At 42.6% G+C, this 24,699-nt stretch overlaps 1 protein-coding gene across 1 annotated transcript; it reads right to left on the reverse strand.

Annotated features, from left to right (window-relative positions):
* Positions 1 to 499: 499 nt before the first annotated feature.
* On the reverse strand, positions 500 to 24,546 carry LOC126548446 (tRNA (uracil-5-)-methyltransferase homolog A). The gene is made up of 13 exons (XM_050196607.3): positions 24,139 to 24,546; positions 23,949 to 24,040; positions 23,806 to 23,881; positions 23,554 to 23,660; positions 19,777 to 19,926; positions 17,900 to 18,119; positions 14,744 to 14,890; positions 11,641 to 11,793; positions 8,091 to 8,273; positions 4,363 to 4,438; positions 3,122 to 3,241; positions 2,494 to 2,590; positions 500 to 664 (listed from the first exon to the last, which is right to left on the reverse strand). Exons 1-13 carry the CDS (start codon positions 24,430 to 24,432, stop codon positions 535 to 537), a joined length of 1,845 nt encoding a protein of 614 aa, XP_050052564.1. The 5' UTR covers positions 24,433 to 24,546; the 3' UTR covers positions 500 to 534.
* Positions 24,547 to 24,699: the final 153 nt, after the last annotated feature.

A 24,699-nucleotide genomic window follows, 5' to 3' on the forward strand; every position in this document is an offset into this window, starting at 1 on the left:
CAAATCAGAACATCCAGAACTCAAAGAGTAAACATTATTTCTTCATGTTCTACATTTGCTGCAGAAGTACACGCAAATAAATTGGTGTCGGTGACTATTTTTGCTAGCAGTTTGCTCATCCCATAGCTGCATCTATTTCAGTTTTCAAGCCCGAAAGGGTCAAGCCTTTTCTCAAGAAACGCTGTTTGCCATTCACTGATGTTGCAAGTACCGAAAACAAGTATCTTTGTGAATCAAATGTGTGAAATATATGAGCGAGTTACTTTTTCAATAACTTTTTAATGCTAGCTTACACGTATGTATACGTATTTAAAGGCACGGAAACAGACTCTTCTCACTATGTATCTCAACGCTGTACCTGTTGCAGTTCTTTTCTTTCCCCAGTTTTGTTGAACAGTAGAACACTCCCCAAAATGAACTATAAGGAGCTAAATTTTGTTTAATTTTGTTACATCAACATTTTAACATACTGGAAGTAGTACACGATTCACAGGAGAGATAAGCTTTGTGGACTCTAGAGTCCAAGAGCTTTAATCATACACTGAGACGCTCCATCAGGAGCACAAGCTCGGTGTGTGGTGTGTGCGGAAACATATCCACTGGCACAGCCTTGGTCAGCACAAACGGGTCTCCTCTGTAGTTGTTTGACGCAGCCCTCGCTAAACTGAAATGAGAAAAGATTGACTGTGCACAACTGTGCGGCGTTACTCGCCGGCTTGAAGAATTTTGTCGTCAAGACATTACTGCAACGCGCCACTAAACAATAATCCTAGTAGCGCTGCTTTATTACGCATCTGGTATGGATGCGGACTTACGCTGTGGAATTTCAGGGCCATTCCATAAGCAGCAAAGCACACTCATGCAGTTTGGTGCTGCCACAGTGTAGTATGGTCAGGCAACATTCCTAATTAACGGGCGAGCGTATTGAAAATTAACATAGCCATCGACAGAAACTGGTGTCTGCACATCAAAGTGCTTTCACATAGTGCTGCAAAGTTCATATGTCTGTAATAAGGCAAACCTCTGATAACACACACTCATTCAAACCTCGCCTTTTATGGGATACGTATACACTTCATTAACCATCGCTTAGCTTTAGACGCAACACATAAGCAACAGCAGCAGCAGCAAGGGTGTAACAGCCAAAACTGACAAAGAATGCATTGTTTTCTATATAACATCACTGCCTTTCAGTGAATTTGCTGTTGCAGGTTGTGCCTGCTTCAGGAACTCGCCTGTGTCGAAGCGAGTGCCCCTCATGCACCCTTTCACCATCGGAAAACTTCCAACGGGAGGTTCGGAGACAACAAGCAAAACTTTTTTCGTAAACAGCGTCTTTCGTAAAACTTGATGCAACATTCATAAAACCGTAAAGCGATCCCAAATGCTTAATGTTTATGCAAAATTCTGGAAAGTTGGCAGGTATGTATAAGGTAATGCAAGGCCTAAAGCACCAAAGGTGAGGAGTAAAAGTGGAATCTAGCACTAAAGACGAAATAGGACCTCTACTATACAGTCCACAGTGAACACGAAGCACATACACTGCTAGAATTTTTTTCCTTAGATTCATGCTAACACCCATCCTGGTGATAATAGCAGTGTGGTGATGGCATGCAAGCCAATGATGGAGAGTGAAATTAAAAAAAAAAGGGTGTCACGTAATTTAATCTGGTAAATCGTTCACACACACACGTGTTAGAACATATGTACATGCATGCGAGTGTGTGTGCACGTAGTGAATTTACACACAAGTTGTGCTTGAGTGTGGGTATGTTTAAACGCTAGGATGTTTATAAAAGGTATACGCTAGCACAAATGTTGTTCCAATGTATTGCTAGCTACTGAAAATTTGCAACAAACGCAAGTCATACGATCTTATAGCGCAATCTTGGAGCAATTTCACAGCAAATGTTGCTGCAAATTTCACTGCGACGGTGCTGTCATGCAGACTGTCAGTAACTGCAGTATCACTTTTTTTCAAGCAAGAGATCAAAGAATGGCATCTTAGTCTTTCATTCTACATTCTCGCAGCACCAAAAATGAATGCTCAGAAACATTTCACGATGAAGCAGTGCAACCCCAACGGAATAATCTGCTAGCAAAACTTGCAACGTCGCTAGCCACAGCACTTAAGATTGCCTCGAAAGTAAAGCATAGCAGTAAAGCATAACAGAAAATTAGAGCAAACTAAAGTTGTCGAGAAACCTGCCAAATCCAAAGGCACGCACTGCCAGCATAGTCAAATTGTTCCATTAACACAAAGAGTGTGAATTTAATGAGCGGTCGGCAGAATTGATTGAAGCTTGTTAGGAGTGGAATGCTGAGCAATATAGTGATGCTTCATGATTTAAAAACCACCACAAAAGGATGCAGAATAGTAAGTCCAAAAGAATAATGCATACCTTTTCTCTCTTCTGCATACATAACTTTGCCCTTGTTTTATAACCACGAACAAATGCTCATCTAAACTGAAGAGGAAGTGTAATTTCTTACTCTAGAAAGTTCTGCAGTGCTCCTTCTGGGTTGCAAGAGACGTACACCAGCTTCTTGATCGACGCAGTCCATCGAAGCGTGCGCAAGACTTTATTGTCTGTAAAGCCAGCATTTTCAACACAATTAAACGTACAGACTTGCACAGAAATCGTCTGGTAAAAGACACAAATGTCCTTGCACAATGCTCTGTCATTTTACACAAACAATGTCAATAAAAGCATGTCTAGGCGAGCAGCAGCTTTGCTGACAGCCGCTGATGGCCAGTAGGCATAGCTCACGGGCTGTCAGACCCAGAGTTGACGGCCCCTAGCTCTGACATTCTTCTGCACATTCAATGCTTGCATAATTACGTACAGCTCAAACGAAAATATGTGGGTCGTGGGACAATAAATTTTCTCAATGTGATTAGTAGTGAAAGGCAAGCATGCGAGCCAAATGAGTCACCCCACACTAGAAACAACCACCGTGCTGCCCGCCTGCAAGTCGAAAACGTTTTGTACTGTGGCTCCTGATCACATCCATGATATATTACTGGGCGCTGCATCTCTTAGCAGGTGCGCTCTCGACTTCCCATAGTTAGTTATTATTTTGACAAGAAAGAAACGGAAAAAACTCAGGAAGCACTTACGCAAGCCCTGCCTCGGTGGGTCTACAATGGCCACTATTTCCTCGCTGCCCCCGACTGAGCGGATGACATCCTGTATGACGTCTTCGGCTTTCCCTTGCACAAAACTAGCGTTCTTGATGCCTGCGAGTGTGCCACACGGGAGCACAGAAACACGCACACCTTACTTAGAGAAATGAACAAGGCCTGTTGCATGATGCCCACAATGCATATCAAGGTTACGAATGCACTGTATGTGGTAAGCAGACGAAGCGTGGCTGTCAATAAAAGATCTGATTCGGGTAATTAAAGGTGCCGTGGTGTTTGGCTGAATCCACTATACGCAGCTAGAAGAGTGAGCAGTGGCCCTATAGATTATTGGCAGATATTATCACTTTTCTAATACTTTAGTGCAGAAAAGCATGTGCTCGTGACGCTTGTGAGGCAATTTACAATGAGTAAGAGGTGCACATTCATTAATACATTCTTGTACAGGATGACAAAAAAGAATTTCAATGCAAAATTACAAGAGATTACTGAAAACATATACAGTAAGGAACATTTCAATAAATTGCGGCATAACAAAAAGAAACATTATTAGGGAATCGGCTTTTCTTTTTTTCTTTACCAGACAACATAAAGTATACCCAATAAAAGGTGTGTGCAATGTCTGTATTGCCCTTGTCAGCTGCAGAATGACCTCTTCCTCACTCTGTATGAGTAGTAGTCACTGTAAACCACTCTTATCTGAATAATTGATAGACTAATTTATAGACTAATTGATTGATTGATTGATTGATTGAATTATCGATCACTATACTGACAGGGTTTAATTTAATGTATGTAATGCCCCTCTAGTCAGGGGCCTTTAAGGAAAATAATGAAGAACACTGCAGCAATGATAGATGCCATGACAGACGACTCCAGATTAATTCTGACCACCTGGGGCTCCTAAATCTAAGGTGTGCGCCCAAACCTAAGTACATGAGTGTTAATGCACGGCACTCCCATTGAAATGTCACCACTGCAGTCGAGAACCAAATTTGTGATCTTATGGTAAGCAGCATAATGCTACGGTCACTGTGCCACCACAGCGGGTTCGTCAACTGAGCGAGGGGACAAATGAAAGTGATCATGTGTGAATATTCAAAAAGACTGTCATTATACTTGTTGCTATAATAAGTGCACATCACAAAGACCAGTCCGTAGACTGCTTTTGCTTCCATACTACTGATCCACGTAACAAAGCAGCAAATGCTACTTACCGTTGAGTTCAGCGTTGCGCTTGGCGTTTTGCACAGCTCTTCTGCACACCTCAACACCGTAAACTCTTTTCACTTTCTGTGAAGAGAGCAAAAAAGACGAAGAGAAAGAAACTTTTGACCAAGTGCAACTGACTGTATGACTCCACAGCTCAATTAATAAAACTTACGTGGTGAGAACAAACAAAACAAAGGCATTAATGGACAAGTGCTGCAAAAGAGAATAGGAGGGTCTCTTTCATTGGCTGTCCTATATGTAAGCACTGATAGGCCAATCTCTGCTTGCTTACTGTTTTCCGGAAGAACTCAGTCCACTGGAATGACAAAGCCTGCTTACACGTGACTGTTCTTTTCCATATTTTTCCTTTTGGTCAACCCGTACTTCTTAGAAGAACTTGAATCACACCTTTCACTAACATGATCAATATGTATCTTCTTCTGGGTATTTCCAGTTCTTTTACCTTCACTTTACTCCTTTCAGACTCTATTAATCTCATAGCTATATAGTGAGCTATATAGGCAATTTAATTTTTGATTCATAGGCACCACCGTCCTGGGATGTTACATGAGCAATTTTTAAGTTTTGTTCACAACGACGTCAAAGTAACATGACAATTAAAGACCTAACACCTACTTAAAACCACTTCAAGCACATGAATCAACTGTAACACAGTGCATTTGCTTGTTGCAGATTAAGAACAGCAGCGTTAACGACCCAAAATGGTGGCACTTGTATAAAGTGATCTACATAAATGCTGCCATGGAAAGCAGTTCCTGCCCTGACAAAGTTCACTTTTCGAAATGCTATTTCCAGCCTGTTCTCTTGCTTGCCACTGTGCATATGAATAGTCATTTCATTTTCGGTAATTTTATTTTGTTACAAAATGGAGGCAAACCAACGACAAATAGTGCAGCTTGCTGCGTTAATAAGAACAATACACAGCACCACAATAAGTGTACACTTCCCAACAGGTTTAGTAGCACTCGAACATGTGAAAGAGATTAAATACTGAACTCTAATACATAAAGACTACATGTCACAAAACTTCACTTCCTCACGGCAGAAGTGGAAACCCCCGATACCATATGAAGCCATTATCAATGAGGTCCTGGGTCACGAGAAACACGTAGTCTGATAGGATAAGATGACCAACAACTGCAACCCTTCTGGAAAGAGACTCAACGATGTTTCATATAGCCGTTTTATGAACCACACTGCAACATAGCTTGGGTTGCCTTTCGGTGGCTCCTAATTGCGTACTTACATTTTTTTATGGCTCTTAGACACATCTTATTAAGAAATCAAAGGTATAAGACCCATCTACAAATCAAGTGAACAGCAAGATGCTGGATACGGATAAGATATGTACCAAATCGCCAAAAATAAGCTTTAAAGTTTACCGCTGTAGTTTTTAATCACACAGGTAACCTTATTTTTGAAGATAATGTAATTATAGAAAGTAAGGACTATCCAGAAACTGTAGAAATGACCATATGACTAGTGATAAATGCCAACGTTTTCTCTAATATACCACAAAAAAAGCAGGTAGTAAAACAAAAGTTTTAGCACTTTCATCACACGATATAGGCTAAAATTACTCATCAATGCACTAAAAGAAACACAGAGCCACAAAGAAACGATGTCAATTTAAGTTTGCGAATGTATATCTAGCAACCACATCAAAGCAAGGAGGCTAAACATTTTGAATTTCTTCAGGTATTGATGGTCAATTAAGTTAAACTTCCAACAAGAAAAAATGTCACATTTTGTTAAGTCTTATCACTATTCAACCATCCACATAAAAATATCCTACAGAAATATTTTGTGACACAATAACAAAATGAGCTTTAAGGAAAAAGAAAAGAAGCTCAAAGATTAACACATAGTAGTAGTGGTTTATTTCAGGAAAAAGAAGAAAGACATCAAAAGAAACATTGCATTGATGCAACTGTGATAATACGTACTACTTAAAACATGTATGCTTCCTTCTCACAGCACGGCCACATTTTTGTTTCGATGCTGCTAGACATTAAATCGCTGTTGCCACTTCAGTGATAGACAAATGTGACAGACAGTGTTTCTTTTTTCTTTTTTTTCAGACTCCAAGCAAGCAAGGTCAAGCAAAAGTCTTTCTGCTTTCGCTGCTTAGCAAATCCACATGAATTTCTCGAAAAGGTCAATTACCGTTTCCACAACAACCTAGTGGTTATAAATCACAGCCCTCAAACGCTTGACACCACATCTGGCAGGTTGATATATATGCACACGTCACGGTAGTCCCTTCACAAAATGCATAATGTGTCAAGTACATTCAAGCTCGTGTCTGTTGCGCTTACGTGGCTAAACCGTCCGTCGTCTCCTCCTGCCCAATTCAAAAACGTTGTTTCTTAGCATACATATGTACCAACCCATGTTGGCACACTGTTGAGGCATGTTAATAGAAAATTTTTATCAATGACGAAAAATCTACCTTTACTACTGAATGTCTTTTGAAGAACTGCAATCTTTATGAAACATGCATTGACTCCCTTTGCAGCTGAAAATGTAACAGCAACTACCTGCAAAGAAGCTTTCAGTCTTTATATTTTTCAAATTAAATTTCGTGACTGAAAGGAGGAACTCCCATGATGAAACGCAACTACAGCAACAATTGAGCAATACCGTATGGGCTGCAGCACCGCATTCCTCTTACAATTTATATGGCCCTGCAGGTGACTCTTCAAGGTGAAGAAATGTGGAGATTCGAAAGCTTTCAGGCTGTCTTAAAATGCCACCCTGCGTGCATATTTGTGAAATGACCGCCATACTACAGTTTTACCACTGCCACTAGGCCCCTCGATGTGGCAGTATTGAAGCAGGCAATTTGCATGTCGCTGCCAATCAGAGTAGCTGTTCAGATTACATTCACAGGCCGAACCATGCTCCACAATTGCATAATTGCATTTTCAAAGTGCCTGACATCCCTAGAACAGCAAGAACAGTGCAGTTCGACTGGCAGTAAAATTCAGTGTGGTAGCAAATATATGCAATTGCTGTAACCAATAATGTGGCATGGGAACAGTGTAGTGAGCGGTTCGTTTTACCACAGAAAGGTAAAGTACTCACGGCGCCACTGCTGCTCCATGTTACAACCGAGTCTTGCTAAATCCGGTAATGTTATGAGTAGGTTCAACAGCAATTATTTTTTGTGTAATTACTAAAGCATTCTTATGTCTGTCTCTCTTTTCTTTTGTTTCGTCAAACCCGGTTATAACAAACATCTGTTACAACAAACTTTTCTTCGCACTTGGTAGTGTTAGAAATGCATGGAGGCCGGCTGGGATCGAATTGACCAATATATTGAATTAATGGAAGTCTACTGTATTCGCATACATGCTACTCTGAAGGGAATGAAACTATGTGAAACAAAAGCCCTGGAAAAAGGTGGGCAGAAGAATAAAAAAATAAATAAAAAAAATAAAGGTGTGGATCTTGGGCGCTAATTGACAAGATACAAGTGTTCTAGGCAATGACGGCAAATAATTTTATAATCTCAACAGTTAAAGCTAAAAAAATAAGATTCTCGATTAGATGATGAGTGACAGTTTCAAAAGCGAGTCTGTCGAGTCGTCACACAAAAATGAGTTCAGAGCATTTGCTTTCCTTGGCTTCGCTGTACGTTGGCCGCATTAGTTTGTTCGTAACTGTGTACTGGGGCGCTCTCTTCACAGTTTGTGCAAGCCCTACTCACCGAAGCTAGAGACAGACCGATGGTTCCCGTGCCACAGCAGATGTCGAGAAGCGTTGTCTCTGCACCGAGACCTGCGACTTCTTCCGCAGCCCTGTACAACACTTCTGCGGCCGGTGTGTTGACTTGAAAGAATGCATCAGGGCTTACTTGGAACGTCAGACCAAGAAGACTTTCTTCAATGTCCTTTGGCCAGAAAGCAAATCACACAGCGTTGCAAGGAGTCAGCCTCAGTGATGCTTGCCCAGCTCAAACTTTAAGATCATGAATGAGTGAAGTGTACGGTGAAAGTTTGAAATCTTCTAATAAAGCTGCAAGCCAAGTACACGTATTTCTTAAAAGTGAGAGAATGAAATGAACACATTGCTTTGGTGTGCACATAGTAGAGTTTAAAAAATGCACAAATTGATGTAACAAACATGCAGGCTAGTCTAAGGAAGAAACATTGTTGATCTGGTAAACAGCTGCTAGACACCAGAATAAATAAATTATATAAAAAAGTTGCTGGTTTTTGCATTGCCACGGAAACTGATGCCTGTCAGTATTGGAAAGCAATAGTTCTGGTAGAGATGGATTAATGGTGGGCATTTTAAGGCTACCTTGCCAGAATGCTTCTTTTCAGCCCATCATACAATGAGTCATTGTTATCATGTACTATTCGACCACGGACATACATTTGCATACCTGCCAACCTTGGGACCTTAAAATTCAGGAGATTCACAGGGCGAGGGGGAGGGGGGGAGACAGAGGGGGGTGTCATGCAACGCATACGAGACCACTTTGCCTGTTGCGCACTGCTCAACACGTCTCAATCTGCAGCGAACTGAGTTAAGCCTACGCTGCCTACATAGAGATGGCTTAGATTTCAATCTGACTTCGGCTAGCTACCTAGCTCATAATGGCAATATGATCACTTCCTTTTTTTTTTTCCTTTTTCACGGTGAGTCAGGAGCAGCATTTCGGAAGATTTGTGGCTGCGCTCATAAAATCGGGAGGACCGGTCAGAATTCATGGGTCTCCCGGACAAATCGGGAGAGTTGGCAGGTATGCATTCGCGGCTCTTGAACAGCAAATTCTCAAATCAAACCCGATTCGAATAACAAAGACTATTTGATATTCCTATTAATGTGTTCTTTCACTGACGAGTACAGTGCAATTCCATATTTCTATTCTGTGACATCTACAATACAGAAAAAGCCTGCTATAGTAGCTTTCTGTGTCATAAACTTTGCATAAAGTTTCGCCCATTGTAAAAATGCCAAGCCCTGACCTCAACTGAGCATTGCGAACTCTATGTCAAAACAAGAAAAGGCAAATCAACATGCTAATATATCAAAGAAGTGCTCAATGCATAACAGTCAAACTTGACAAACACGTTATACAGTGGCCAATTGATACTTCGGACACCTCCGCGGCATTGCCACTAGCCCCATAGACCTAATATATTAGGACAACCGAAATTTCGAACACCTTACAGCGGGTCGTGTGATAATTAAGACTCTGATTGCACAAACGTGGGCTAATTTGTCCACTGAGTCAAGCAGAAAAAGCGGTATTTTCATTCTGATACACTGCCGGCATGGCCAGCGGCGCCTCCACGAAATCGAAATTAGCAAAGCTTAGTTGATCTAGTAATCGTTGACGAGAATTTAGTGCATGCCTTGATTGTACTTTCATTTATCTGTAGCAACAGCATGACAGTGGTCAAGATACTGGCCGCGATTTTGTAGCTACGCCTTCCACTCGATTCTATGCTGCTATCATCGTCCACCGTTCCTGGCCAGCTGATCCCGTTGATAACAGGTGGGGAGCAGTGCTCGGACCAGTGACGAAGCATGGAAAGCGTGAAAAAGGAATATCTTTAAAAGGCATAGCTAGAAAATCGCGGCCATGGAATGTCTAGGCTAAAGGCAAGCATATGTGTGCATGGCAACGCATTGATAAACTTGGACCGTATCCTTGGATGATCACGTTCGAAGATACTTTCCTTTTTGCAATTTTTTTCTGTGATTAGCGCTGGACGCATCCACCGGGCAGCAGCAGTGTTTCTGCACTGTGATAACACAGCGTGCCAAGATAGCACAGCATGCCAAGATAACGCAGCGTGCCAAGAGTGCCAGTTTAGACATGCATGTTGCGCTGATCATGGGAAAGATAGCATGGTTGGCACTGTGCCAAGAAGGCACACTGTGATATACATGCAAAAGCTAAGGCGCGTGGCACTGCAATAATAACCTCACTCATTAATGCCAACACATATTGCGCTAGTCACGTGAAATCGAAAGCCTCCCCAGAAGTGACAATCCGAGAATATGGCACTTACTGCATGAACTTGGTGTTTCGGACTCCCAACTATCCGGACTTTTAGCTAGTTCCTGTTGAATCTGAATTATCAATCGCCAACTTGTACGGCTTTAAAGCCCAGAGGCACCGGCAATGTTGTCACGTGCCAGAGACACATTCCCAATGCGAGAAATGGCTCGATTTAAGGCCGCCCTACATTCAGCGTATTTACCGGTGTTGCGTCTCTCGACGGCGTCGCGTGAAAGTTCAGCCACACGACCGGCACGCGAACCAGCGCTGATTGGTCTGCGCTCATCGAGCCGCTTCCAGCGGCGGCGGTGAGATCTGGTGTCTCTTGAGTACCACTCTCGGCATCGACGCCAGGTGACGAAACACAAGAAAATACCGGGAAAATGCCGAACGTGAAGCAGCCTCTATGGGTCTAACATCATGAAAGTACAGAGCGGGTAAACAGCGGACACGACGCAGCAAACAGCTCCAAATTAAGCTCGATGAACTGCAGCCAACAGCTCCGAGTTTGGTGAACTGCAGTTATTCAATGTGCATCTTGATTCAGTTGAACCTCGATACTACTACATTGAAGTCAAACTTGGAGCAAAAAACTTGTCTAAATCATGACTTTCTCGTGTGTAGAGATATCTACGTTCCTGAAATAAAGATTACCTCACAGGTTACAATACACCCGACGACAACCTAAGAATTCAGTATGAAATTTGTCCACAAAACTGCACTGCGCCTGCCCTTTATGATTATGTGTTCCAATACAGTTCCTAGAAGGCACCAGTATTGAAACGAGTTCTCCTACACCGGGATGTCATGGAATCGAGACAATGTAATTGGCCAGCGCATCTATACAAGTTCTCAGAGTAGGACAGTGGTGTGTTTGCCACTGCTTCTTTAGGCTGTCAACGACTTTAGAACAGTGATGATAGACAGTACCTCCTCCAGATACATTCATTAATAAAATTCAGCAAGAAAACTGGCAGTAATTATGACAATAAAAAGCACTAGCATTTGCAACATAGTAGAATGCCACATCTACTGCTAATGGCCAGAGGGCGCCACGCATACACATGTACACTCATAATTATGGCTCACAAACGTTGAACTGTTGCTTGTTCACATGGTGTAACGATTCATGAGGTCACAATCACTATAATATTGTTTGTCATAAGGATGAGAACAATGGTAAGAATGGTCACTAGTGTTACATGCAACTGCACGACATGACGATCTAGGGATTCCTCACCTCTGTCCCGAAAACATGTTCATATTCTGGCTGATCCTCATCAGAACGCTTTTTGTCAAACCTCTGGAAATGAAACGAAGTGACCCCACTCGGTTTTCCAGGACCCTCTGTGAAAAAATGGCGCAACTTTTCTTTCTCCTGCAAGATGTCCTCCTGAAAGGCCAAAGCAAGAAGCAGAAAAAGAAAGAAAGATGAGAGACAGCAATAACGAGTTATGCAATATTCAGTGTATCAGTAGCTGCAGCAATTAAGCTTATCAGCTGCTATCCAAGACACAGGTTCATGGCCGTAATACCATACAGTAGACTTCCAATAATTTGAGTCCGCTTAGTTCAATTTGTAGGTTAACTTGATCAAGGCCGAAGGTACCAACCTGTGCCCATGCATTTCTATAGGCCAAAGCTTCCATTATGTTCATCGTAAAATCGGCTTTCGCCGGATAATTCAAACTTGACAAGTCAGCATGCATGCACCTGGCCCCTCTGCTGACATCAACAGCAAGCCTTTTAGTGGCAGTATTCATCTAGAAGGAGCATGGGGAACAGGGAATGCGTTGAACACACATCAAATTTCCCACTGAAATATTACGTAATTTACCTGATTCTAAACACGCTTTTTTTTTTCCAGGAAAACTGGGTCGAAAATGGCCTGCACGGTGCAATCGAACATGATACCAAAACTGCCTTTGCAGCAATTGTATGCTTTACCCCATAACACAGATGTATTGCGGCGAATCTGACTAGGAAACTGGCCACCATTGTGCAATACATATTAGATCTTGCCCATTTTTGTTGCTATAAAATCAGGTTCGCGTAAGACTTCTACTTTGTTTTGGAGCTGTAATGTCATTTCTACATTAGCTTTCTACTTTGAAGAGATAGAAAGCGGGCGCACATTTGACATCAGGCATGTTCGAATTATGACGCTGCCGAACAAATTAGCAGCATGTTGTGCAGTCTTTTTTTTTTTTTTGCATCTTGTTTAATTTGACCCACCAGATAATTTGATCATTTTCAGCAGTCCCATCAGGGTCGAATTAATGGAAGTCGACTGTGTAAATTGAAATATATTTGTCTGACACGGTGCAATCATATGATTGGGATACTAAAAATTATAGTACAGGTTGACCATGCTCAGGTGCCAAGGCAGCTGGCTACATATGTATACTAGTGAATGTACAAGAATGAAGCAAGAGGTTCAGCAAACAATACTGTCTGTGTTAACTGGAGAGCTGATGACATCTACACAAGGTATCAGCGAAGAAGTGTAAAAATGTGCAAGAAAAAAAAAACCTATAAAGGGTACAGGGATGCTAATTCTAGCAATTACTACACGAAGGACAAGCCCAATTACTCCATGGCAGAATGAGGAATGTAGAGTGATGCTGTGGAATCAAACACTAAAAAATACATATATATATGTATATATATTTTAAGCCCAGCACTTTCAGAAAGCAAGAGAATGGAGGCCTTGGCCTACAAAAGTCTAGCTAGCCAGGACCTGCCAGCCACATAGAATTACAAAAAAAAGTAATAATAATTAAACTGACGGCTGTAAAGTCAGTACAAGTACACTGTACAACCAGGAATGAAATTTTGAGATCGAGCATTGCAACGAAGCTAAATACCTTTGCTGCCAAGGCCTGCAATGTTCAATTCAGACAAGCAGGATGGAATTGCATAGTTCCCCTATTCAATCCTGATCGCATGCGTAGACAGAGTAAGTATACATTTGGCTTCAGTAAAGTTTCGATATTTACAACAAAATAACTCAGCGTTCTGGTTATCAAATTAGCTAACTGAACACACCAGTGAATTCAACGATTTTTGGCTACCCTGGGCCGCAAGATACAGCAAGAAACAAGTCAATATGAGGACATTTGTGTGCTGTACCACTAATATTCACACACACTTGATATTTATTGCGAACGTTGATGCTCATGGCTTCGACCTTTGAGACATGTACTATTGCACAGGGTCTCCATATTCTATCACCATCATGAAAATTCGTAGTGGTAGGCCACCCACCCTTGTGATTCACAGGGAGTTGTTTTGTGCGTACATATGTCTGCATAGTAACTCACATTTTCACTCTGGTACACATTTTCTTCAACTCAGACAATTTGAGCAAAGCTCTGTGACACCTATTAGCTTGAATTGTAGCGAGTCGGCCACTGTACATTGAGACGCCATTTGTCTGGAGATTTCTCTTTGCAGTAGTGAGTGACATCCACTGCCAAGTTGAATCACAGCTTTGCCTAGGGTGACATTGAACTTCAGATAATTTAGGCCCAATGCAATACACGTACAAAAAGATTGGAGAGCACCTAAGCACTTCTTATGAGTTGTGAATGCGAGAGCATTCATGTCCACTTGTATGCCGCTAAAAGGTTATGAATGGCTATGTTATGAACTAAGTTATGAACTCCTTGTGGGCAAGCGAGCGTGTTTAGACACTTGGCACATTTTAATTTGGCCTTACCGAGGTGCTGTTAGAACGCAGACGAGAGCTTGCGTGGACAAGGAATGCGCGGATAACACAGGCTTCCAAGAGCAAGGGTACTTTGGCATCCCAGCGATGCCCTCACCTCTCATTCAACGCCGGGCACGCTACTGCGGCAAGTGTTCCCTTTCGCCCGCTCTGCTCCGTCGAGGCCCGAGCCAGCCCAAGCCAGAGTCACAGCCAACGTGAATGCGCTCGTGACATGGCGTCGCAGCCGATGGGAAGTTTCGTTGCTACAGACAGCACCAGCTTTTTTGCTCAATGAGCCCCTTGAAGCTCTTGCATCAAAACTTGTCACACAGTAGTGTGAAAGAACATGAGTCAACTGTGTAGCCACGAACTCACAACCATGCAAGTTAACAGATTCAACCAACAAGTGAACTGATGTGCACCGATATGTCTCAGTTCCAGCACCGATGCGCTTAGTAAGTGTACTGGCAGGCCTTCAGAGCTGTTTCGGACGTGCCTGTGGTGATTCGAGCCCTAAGAGGCAGTAAAAGGCACGCATTCATTGTTTGAGACATTTTTGCAGCCCTTAGGGAGTCTGAAAAAAGTGACGTTGACTGTATATAATATGAGAAGTGCAAGTGGATAAACGAACCTCACTGAGTGCCTGAGGATGAATGACTGCAATGGCCATGATGTGGCCTCGCCTGGTCGTGCGCACGGTCAGTTGGCGCCAATAACCTTCGTGAGTCTCCGGGTTGAAGGGCTCCTTGCCAGACTGTTGCACATAGTCCTGAAAGCACTGCGAGAAGATCAAGCGCACACTGCATGAAGCCATGAACATGAGAAGAGTGCTGGCTCTCGACCGAGACTTCACTTAAACATTAGAAACACTTGTTGCAGGGCGCACGAACAGAAAAACTGAGTAAAGAACCAAGATCAAGAGTTGAATGTCGGCAACAGGTATGCAAGCAAAAGATATGTATCTAATTAAAATAAATCAGCTTTGCCTGTGCACTGCACATAATTATAAATGTACAGAAAACCTTTTTATTCCATATACAACTGTTGATATAAAGAGAACCCTCACGAGGTATGTAGCAAGCTTATCCAAATGCATTTGCTTTTGTTTTTGCACAGGCATCATACAAGAATGACACAACAGAATGACGTAGAATTTGGTAGTGTTCCAAGTGTTGAATGCGTTGATGTCGTCTCAATATGTTGCGCGCAAAAGAACGTATCATTAAGAAACTTTGTACATAAGGCCAGACGCAGAGCCGACTACAACCTAATCCCCTGCATTTTAGTACAGTAAAAGCTCGTTCATTTGGAAATTCAGATCATTCGGACGGCTCTATTGGTCCCGGCCAAAGTGCATGTTAGTCTATGGGACCAAACCTTCGTTAATTTGTCAGAATTCGGCCCGAACCGCTTAATTCGGACAAATGCTGGCGGCTGCCGCTACACAAAAGTGTGGTAAAGCAGCGCTGGCCCCACTGGAGTGAAAACGAAACCTGAGAGGTATCGCCATCGTCGTCAATTAGTGGGGGCGATCGCAGCATCACCGAACGTCGGTGTCTTCTTTCTTTGCTCCACTGCGCCTTCGACGCCACTTTCCCTTGTGTTGTCGAGTCGGCATCATCTCTTCTTGCGGAGTTTTCTTTTTTTGTTGCGACCATGTTTTGCATGCCACCACCATCGTGCGCTACAGTGATGGAAACACCAAGAAAGCGGCAGATGTACGAACGGAAGTATGGCAGAAGTACGCGACAGCGTGTTATGACCAAGTACAACGTGAAGCAGAGCATGTTGGGAACGAACGTGAAAAATGAACAACAGATTCTACAAGCCTTCGAAAGCGAGAAGTTTCATGCATCAAGAAAGCGGTTACGAACCGTAGCTCATCCTCAGCTTGAAGAAGCTTTGCTCCAGTGGGTTACTGACTGTCGCAACGCACATCTGCCTTTGAGCAGACCTCTCATCATGGCACAAGGTGAGAAGTACACTGCAATGATGAACACTGAATCATTCAGAGCTTCAGAAGGGTGGTTCAGCGAGGTTTCGGAAGAGACACCAACTCGTCTTCAGAAGTGTGTGCGGCGAGAAGGCCAGCGTTGACGAAAGTGTGACCACCCAGTGGAAAAATGTGAAGCTGCTTGAGGACATCGCTGCATATGAACCAAGTGATGTGTTCAATGCAGGCGAAACTGCTCTATTTTTAAGAGCTCTGCCCGACAAGACGGTGACTTTCAAAGGGGACCCGTGCATTGGTGCAAGCAGAGGATAACTGTGCTTCTTGCCGCCAATATCACTGGCACGGAGCGCTTGCCACTTGTTACCATCGGGAAGGCACATAAGCCACATTGTTTTAAAAACATCTAAAGCCTTCCTGTCGAGTACAGAGCGAACAGGAAGGCTTGGATGACCTCATACATTTTTCGAGGCTGGCTGCAGCAGTTAGACCGGCACTTCACGTCTAAGGATCGCAAGATAATTATGGTTGTTGACAACTGCAGTGCACAGTCGAACTGAAGAGCATCAAGGTAGTTTTTTTGCCGCCCAACACAACATGTGCCCTTCAGCCAATGGACCAGGGTATCATTCACTACGTGATGTCGAAGTACGGAAAGCACCTGCTACAGTGAATGATCTTATGCTTAGAAGTTGGAAAGCTGTATGAAGTGGACTTACTCGGCGCAGTGCACATCATTGCCCCCGTGTGGAAAAATACACCTTCGCAAGTCAGCGCCAACTGTTTTCGGCACGGTGGTGTTGTGGGGCCCGAGCATGCAGCAGTAGCCGACGAGGTGTCAGCAGAGTCCACCGATGATGACTGCCCGACCTTCGATGGTGACCTTCCCAGAGATGTGACCCTTCAGGACTACATCGTAATTGATGATTTTGTCGCCACGACTGGTCTCCTGACCAATGGAGAAATTATTAATGATGTCACGGGTGCCCGGGAAGACCATGATTCAGACGAAGAGTCATGCGAGGAGGTGCAGCCACAACCTCATCGCACCTCACGAGAAGTCACGGAGGCGCTTTTGATATTGGAGGGCGTTTGCCTGAGCACTTCCGACAGTTTGCGGGCTGTTGGCCACTTGGAAGAGTTAAGAAAATTGTGATGTCAGCCGGAATCTGAGCAAAAAAGCAGACGACTATTGCAAAATACTTTGGTAAATAAAGGTATGCTTCTCCAACTTGATTTTAATGTTGTTTTGCCTGTTCATTCGTTAATTCGGAATTCGGATAATTCGGACATTTTTCTCGGTCCCGTGAGGTCCGAATTAACGAGCTTTTACTGTAATGACTACTATTTGTGTGTCCATGTGAAACACAACATCTACGTTCTACTTGCTACAAGCTGACACGAGAAAACACAGTAAGGCTCAAACAAATACTGTCATACGTTGAGCAGAAGCGGAGATATCATGCAAGAAATTTTATACATGAGACCAGACACTGAGTCAACTAACGGCTAACCACCTGCATTCAAGCATTGTTAAGTGCGTGAACGTGCCTTGGAAAAGTTGTTTCCATCCAAGGTGCTACCTGCACAGTTATGGGACCGCAGCATTTTGGAATGACTCTTTTGATTTTCTTTACTTTTTCCCTGTTGTCATTGGCTCTGCTTTCATGCGAAGAATGACTACATTCTTCTTGATACATGCTGATGCGACAGAAAGCAGCAAAGCTCAAACAAATGCAATCAATGATGAGTATATAAGCACCAGCAAACTAATAAAGCAATTAAAATGGAACTGATGCCGTTTGAGACACTACATTTCACAAAGAACAACCATACCTGAGCGACCTTCTTTGCAGGCTCAGGAATGTTGGGGAGGTCAGCCGCCGAAGCAACGCTCATCGACCCCTGTCTGTAGCTGCTGATGCGGAAGCCGACAACGACCTCCCCCGTCTCTAGGTGTCTACCGACCGTGAACTCGTTCTTGTTGCGGTAGCCGTCTACAACTGGAGACGCTTTGATGGGCTCAAGGGGGCAAACGCCCAATTTATGCACTTCCCTGCATACAAAGCATGTTTATTGAGTATTTATTCATTTATTTTACTATATTAGGGATTACAGAGGGGAGGGGTTCATGAATACAAACATACAAAAGTATGAAAGACAAGAATAAATGACAAATATTTCACTGAACACAACAGGAACAGAAAGAATATGTAAGCATGCTGCAGGCAGCTAAAACAAAACTTACACAAGGAAATAGTGGCAGGTGAGTGGAAAGACGTGCCGAAAAATACTATTAAGTGCTTTGCCGAACACTAGAGTTTTGGTACAAGCAAAACGAATGGACAGACTGAAGCGAGTACAGTCCATCCATTCGTTATCCTTGTGCAAGAACTCTAGTATGTTTAAGCAACCAGAACACTGCAGAATTTTCCTTATTTACAGAATAGATCGACATCAGTAGCGGGAACTATTTTGTCTGGCAGATGATTCTAGTCAGGCTAGTATTGTGTGAGAAACGAGTGGCTACATGTCACAGCACTGGAGGAAAGAATGCAGACCTTGTGACGACGGTGCACCGTGCAGAAATGTAAGGTGCTTTTGCTATCCAGCGTGACCATAGCATGTGATTACATTTTTCTGCAGTTGGCGAGAAGAAGAATGTCTAAGTTGGATTCAATGGCAGACATACTTGCAGTAGGGTGACAGTTGTTAAAAATGACCCTAACACACTGGCCTTTTACTGTTGCAGGCATTAGTATACACATAAGAAAAAAACGCTGCTATTTTTAAGAGCAACTGAAACAGAAGCAGTGTGAGCGTATTGTCAAAGTATATCTCAGTAAGGGACATTTGCAAAGAACAAGACAGTCATCTCAATACATTCACCATTTTACTGGCATTTTAATACATTGTTAAGTGCGTCAACATGCCTCGGAAAAGTTGTTTCCACCCGAGGTGGCAGGTGCACAATTCTGGGGCCGCAGCGCTTTGCAGTGACTCTTTTGATTTTCTTTTCTTTTTGCCTGTTGTCATTTGCTGGCATGATGCCTAGCCTTTGTTATTACCAGTGTTCGCTATTCATAGTGACTGGTAATGAGAAATTGATAGATCCAAAGAAAAACAACCCTTACATAATACGGCCTCTGGTAGAAATATGACACGTGTATGCAGTGGAAAAACTGCAGAGACCACTCGTCTCTTTTTAGCGTGTCACAGTGTCCATCCAATGTGCAGCATAAGTCAAACTTGGAACAAACACCTAAATGTGCAAGCGCTCGTTGCAACTTGGATAACACGTGAAAACCTATGTTAAGTAGACGACTGTCCCATGCCTAATACTACTTGCTTATTGTCCAATAAAAACAGACGAAACATGTAAGTAAATAATAGTAGTTGAATACTACAGCGTTTCACCGGTTAGGCCCATACTGCACAAACATTCTTGCCATGGTTTGCTTTGCAATGGTACATGGAAGATCATTGGACGCCACAATAAAAGAGCATCCAAGAAAAAACTTCTCATCACCGGCAAGTTACTCGTGACACCTGACCTACACCGTATTTCTATGCTGTCTCTTCCAATGCATGGTGTGCCAAGCCAAAGTACTATCACCAAACTTGTGGGCCATTTCAGTTCGATACAATCACCAACTCTTGAAAATTTTATGCCATAACCATTTCCTCTGATTCTAAGACTTACTCTTTCTAACCTTTGCTTGTTGATCCATGACTTGAGACGTGGGTTAACTTGCTCGAGTTTCCGGGCATACTTCACCATGACTTTTCTCATCTGTTCTTCCTTCTGTTCCAGTTGCTGCTGATACGGGAGGTCTGACCAGGAAGCCACAGATTCTCTGATTCTGCAAAACATGTTATCAGGGCCTGGGTAATAGATTGATTAACCTGCCAATTATTCGTGATAAGTGGCTTGAGTCACACGAAGAAAACCAGGCAAGCGTCATCACTGATGCTGCCAACGACAGGCTGAGCTAAAATGTTCCGACAGTAAGACGGCACCTGCGTATGTCTTAGGGCAAAAGCTACCAACACGTCCTGTACTTCTGAAGGCAGTGGACTTGCGCTGGACCAATGGTCGCACTTGAGGTTGTTTATATTATGCCTGATGCATGTTCACCCAAGGAAGGCGTCGGTGATGATATATTGAAGGCAAATGTCAATTCAAATTGGACTTGGTTTTCCTTGAAAGTTTATGTAAAAAAATCACCAGCTTTAATCTTTCACCATACTTAAGCATGTTAATACATAAATCTCATGAACAGAATAATTATTGGATTAAAAGGCTGATTAAGTGGGTTAAACATTTTGATTGGTTGCCGGCTCTACATGTTATTTACATATTTTATCTCTAAGTCCTGCATAACTACGGCAAGGACACAGGCGGCATAGACACTTGCTCATAGAAGTGGCACTTTTTATTTCTACCTTACATCTTTAAAACAGGTAAATGGCTCCCTGGCCATGTGGCTTATAAGTGGACAAAATCGGAAAACTTTTTTTTTTTCATATAAAACACATTTCATTAAAAGCTGAGGACATGGCTAGTCTTGGCAACGGATGTGGCATCTTCTTACTACATAGTAAGTAAGGGCAGGCTGGCAATTAAGTGGACCGCCAACAAACAAAGGACTGTGCGTGGGGAAAGCCTAGGACACAGCAAAGCCGAAGAAGACAAACTTTAAAGATAATAAACTTTCCACCATGGTTTAAACTCGTGCTGACCATAAAGTGTCGAGAATGGCAAGCAGTGTGGAAGCTGCATGCCTAAAATGTCTTAAAGGCCCCAGATTTAATCAGCCTGGTGCATGATGCCATGCCTATCATACACTGCATGGAATCACATCTAGGACTGATTGCGAACGAGTTTATCAGGCCAAAAAAGACAGGAAATGCATTCTTTGTGCTTTACACATTTGTGGCAATGATAGGAGACCCCAGACATGGGCAAAATCTGCTGAGCATGTGTTTTTGGATTGACTATTTTTATCTTATTTACAAATACTGCTATCTCATTTAGAGACATGGCAGAGGTGGGTTACATAACTTATGAACACAACATGTCAACCAACATGGTTCCAACATTCCATTACACTAAAGCAAATTTCTGCCCAGATATATATGTATGCCGTAAAACAAGTGTATGTTATGCCTAACCATCAACTGCTTTTCAGTAGGCACTAAAACTTTGACATATTGCCCTTTTAAGTGCTGCAACGATTTTGAAATGTGGTCTCAATGACCAAGACAATTAAAGGTACACAGGAGAAAAATGATAACTCAAGACTGATAAAATATTCCTCCAATACTGTGTATTCGTTATGTTTACTCAATCAGAAAATAAAGGACAAACTTAATTTTATTGAAGTTCGCAATCAGGTAGCAGCAGCACCAACACATTAGCGTGACGTCATTGATTTCAAAGCATTTTCTCATATGTGGGCTGTCATGGCACAGCAAAAGTTGTCGAAACTTGCCAAGTTTGGTCTTTGGCTCCTTTAAAATACTATTTAGTCTACCTTTACCAGAAAGAATTGGCTAGGCCCCAGCAGGTGCCATCAAAATCAATGACGTCATGGTGTGCTGGCGTGGGAACATAAAGGTGGCATCACAGTTATCTTCTGTTTCTCCATCTTTTCCAGCTAACTATGCCTGCTCTCACAGTGACGGTGGCTTTTTTTCATATTGTAGAAGTGTTATTTTTTTCCCTTTAGTCTCCCTTTTAATTTGTTTGCGAGTGACATGGACACTCACTTGCTTACTTAAAATAACACTAAAGCAAAACACCAAGTTGGTTCAGACGGATAAAGCATTCTTTGAAAACTCCGTTGTCATTAATTTAGAAACAATACATAGATTATCAGAAGAGAAAATGAGGGGCAAAGTTTCAGTTTCCGAATTTCGCGCCGAATGTCAAACACCGGTATGTCACTGTGACATCATGGATTTTAAACTATTTTTTTATATTTAGGCCGCATTGGCTCAGTAAAAGTTCCAGAAACTCGTCATGTTCAATATTTGGCTCCTTTAGAACACAATGTAGTCAATCTTTATCACTAAAGAATTAGCTGGGCCTTAGAAGACCCCGTCAAAATCCATGACGTCCCAGCATGTTGACGCAGCGATGGGAACTTCAAGGACGCATCACCACCTGTCCTTTGTTATTGCCCTTTTTGCTTACCTAGCATCTTATCGTGGTAAGGGTGGTGTTCTTGATATTGCGGAAGGGTAATTTACTGATCCAAAAGAAATCATTTTTCTATTTAGTGCGCTTTGAAGGGCTCGTGGAAAACACAAGGAGCTCATTAGCGCATTAGATCGGTGAGCTCAACTCGAGCCACCTATGAGTCTTGAGTGAGCCCAGGTGGGTGTGAGCAAGTCAAGGCTCTTCGGGTGGCCTTGATGCCTGCTCCTTAATTCAAACACTACGTGCCATATCTGGCGCCATGGTCATAAGTGGCACTGGCAAACATTCCCAGGGCCAGATAGGGACATATAGAAATAATCAGTAAAGTGGATGGGAGGATAGCTGCCACAGATCAAGTGGTAGCCCACTGCACTCATAATGCGGAAGACGTGGGTCAAGCTCCCGCCGGCGACATTTCATTGCACTTTTCTTCATTACTTCTGCATTTGAATTCAGAACCACAGTTAATTTCCCTATGCTTTCCTTGGCTGTGACACATAAAATCAGGCCCCTTGGTTCCCCTTCTTCTCGTTCAGCCTGAATTGGAGTGAGTTGAGCTGAAGTGGCTGTGAGCCTAGAGCGAGTCCAGGTGAATCAGAGCTTGTGTAAATGAGTGAGTTCAAGCAAGCCTGAGTCGCAAGTAATTATAATTGTTTTTGAGTCCACATGACCCCATGCGAATCTGAGTCTCTGCATCCCGTGTGCCCCAGCTAACATTAGCCAAATTGTTCATTTAATTTTTTCTTTTTTTTAGAAATGCGATGCAAGACACAATTAAAAGACCTACGGTGCAGTGTGGTCATAGGTCTGAGAATCGCACACCATAGTTCTTAAAATCGTACCTTGCACCGTGTTTTTAAAATAATTTCTTCCATTAAAAAGCTTGGCTAACGTTATCTAGGACACCCTATATATGAATGGGGTTAAATGAGCACATGATTTTGTGAATCTGTGAGTGATTCCGTGCTTTGAGTGAGTTCAGCGGGGTGAATTTTCAGGTGAGCTTGGGTCTAAGTGAGCCCTCAGCTGAAGGCATATTTCATAAGTGAACAAGAATGAGTTCTGCTAATCTGGCTGACCTGTGCTTATCAGTTCATTGTGATGAGTCAAGCTAAACCAAATAAATGCAAATTTTGAAGGTAAGTATATGTAAGATCATATTAGACACAGCGAAATGCACAAGAGATTATGAACCCAATATGAGTAAATTATATCATTTCAAGACAAGGGCATCTTGTATATGTATATATTCCACCCATTGCAGAAAGCGCAGTAACAGACAAACCTCTCGGAGATGCTGGATTCATCGCACTGTCTTTTTAGCGGGATGACCTCTTCCGCTTCGCCGAGTTTTCTTTTCTGAATGAGCGGATCAGCCATAGGATTTGCTTTCTGCAAAAAATTTCAAAACTCAGAAGCGCATGGTTTTCACATCCACACATTTTCTTTTATTGTCACTGCAATATATATATATATATATATGCAAGATAACGCCCTAAATTACTGATAGCATTGTGTAGTAGGTGTTGCAATATACCTTTACTGTCAACGTGCATCCTTTGAATTTGTAGCCCTGAATCTTTTGCAGAGCGCTTTCACGGTCTTCTTCGGACCTGCAGGTGAAAGCGAAATTTAATTAAACCAGTTTCACTAGCAAGCAAGAACTCGGCCAGCATTTACCTGAAAGACACAAAGGCAAACCTCGCGTTGTTCACGACTTTGATTTTGTGGGGATTTAAGTGTAAGGTCTTGGACAGAAGTTTCTTCATTTGCTGCAAAAAAAAAAGGAAGACGGGAAACAATAAATAAAAGTGTTGATCGGCGAAGAACAACGCGTCAAGCTGAACATAAGCAACAAGTCGAGCCTTACACCGTGGCCGAATATCTTGGGGAGATTGCCAATTTCGATCTTGTGGACCTCAGAGGTGAACTCATCTCTCTTGGTATAGAAATAAGGATCGTGGACCTTGTTTGTTTCGTCGGATGTCGCATTTAAGGAGTTTGTGTTTGCGCTCGATGTGGTGATACCGTCCTTGACTTCAACGCTGGTTTCAGAAGCATTTGGCGACTTCTCAACAACCTCACTGCATGCCTTGCCATCGTCTCCCGCGCACTTCACCGATTCAGTGGTGGCATTAACCACAGTGTCATCTGAAGTTGACATGGGTGGCTACGTGTAAATCGAAAAAAAATCGTTTAATTCAGCAAGAAACTTAAGATTTAAAGTAAGCGTGCGCACCTACTGCTTCTTGTCACGAAAACAGTAAGCACGTGGACTCGAACATTGTTGCCACCACAACGACGGTAACATCAACCAACAAGACTAATTTTTTTTTAGATTGTGTTATAAACATATTTAAAGGTCAGAAAAACTTAACTACAATATTTATTATTGAAATAACATTTTAATGATATTTAAGTGCTCAGAGAG

The sequence above is a fragment of the Dermacentor andersoni genome, chromosome 3 (assembly GCF_023375885.2).
Source record: "Dermacentor andersoni chromosome 3, qqDerAnde1_hic_scaffold, whole genome shotgun sequence".
Lineage (NCBI taxonomy): Eukaryota > Metazoa > Arthropoda > Arachnida > Ixodida > Ixodidae > Dermacentor > Dermacentor andersoni.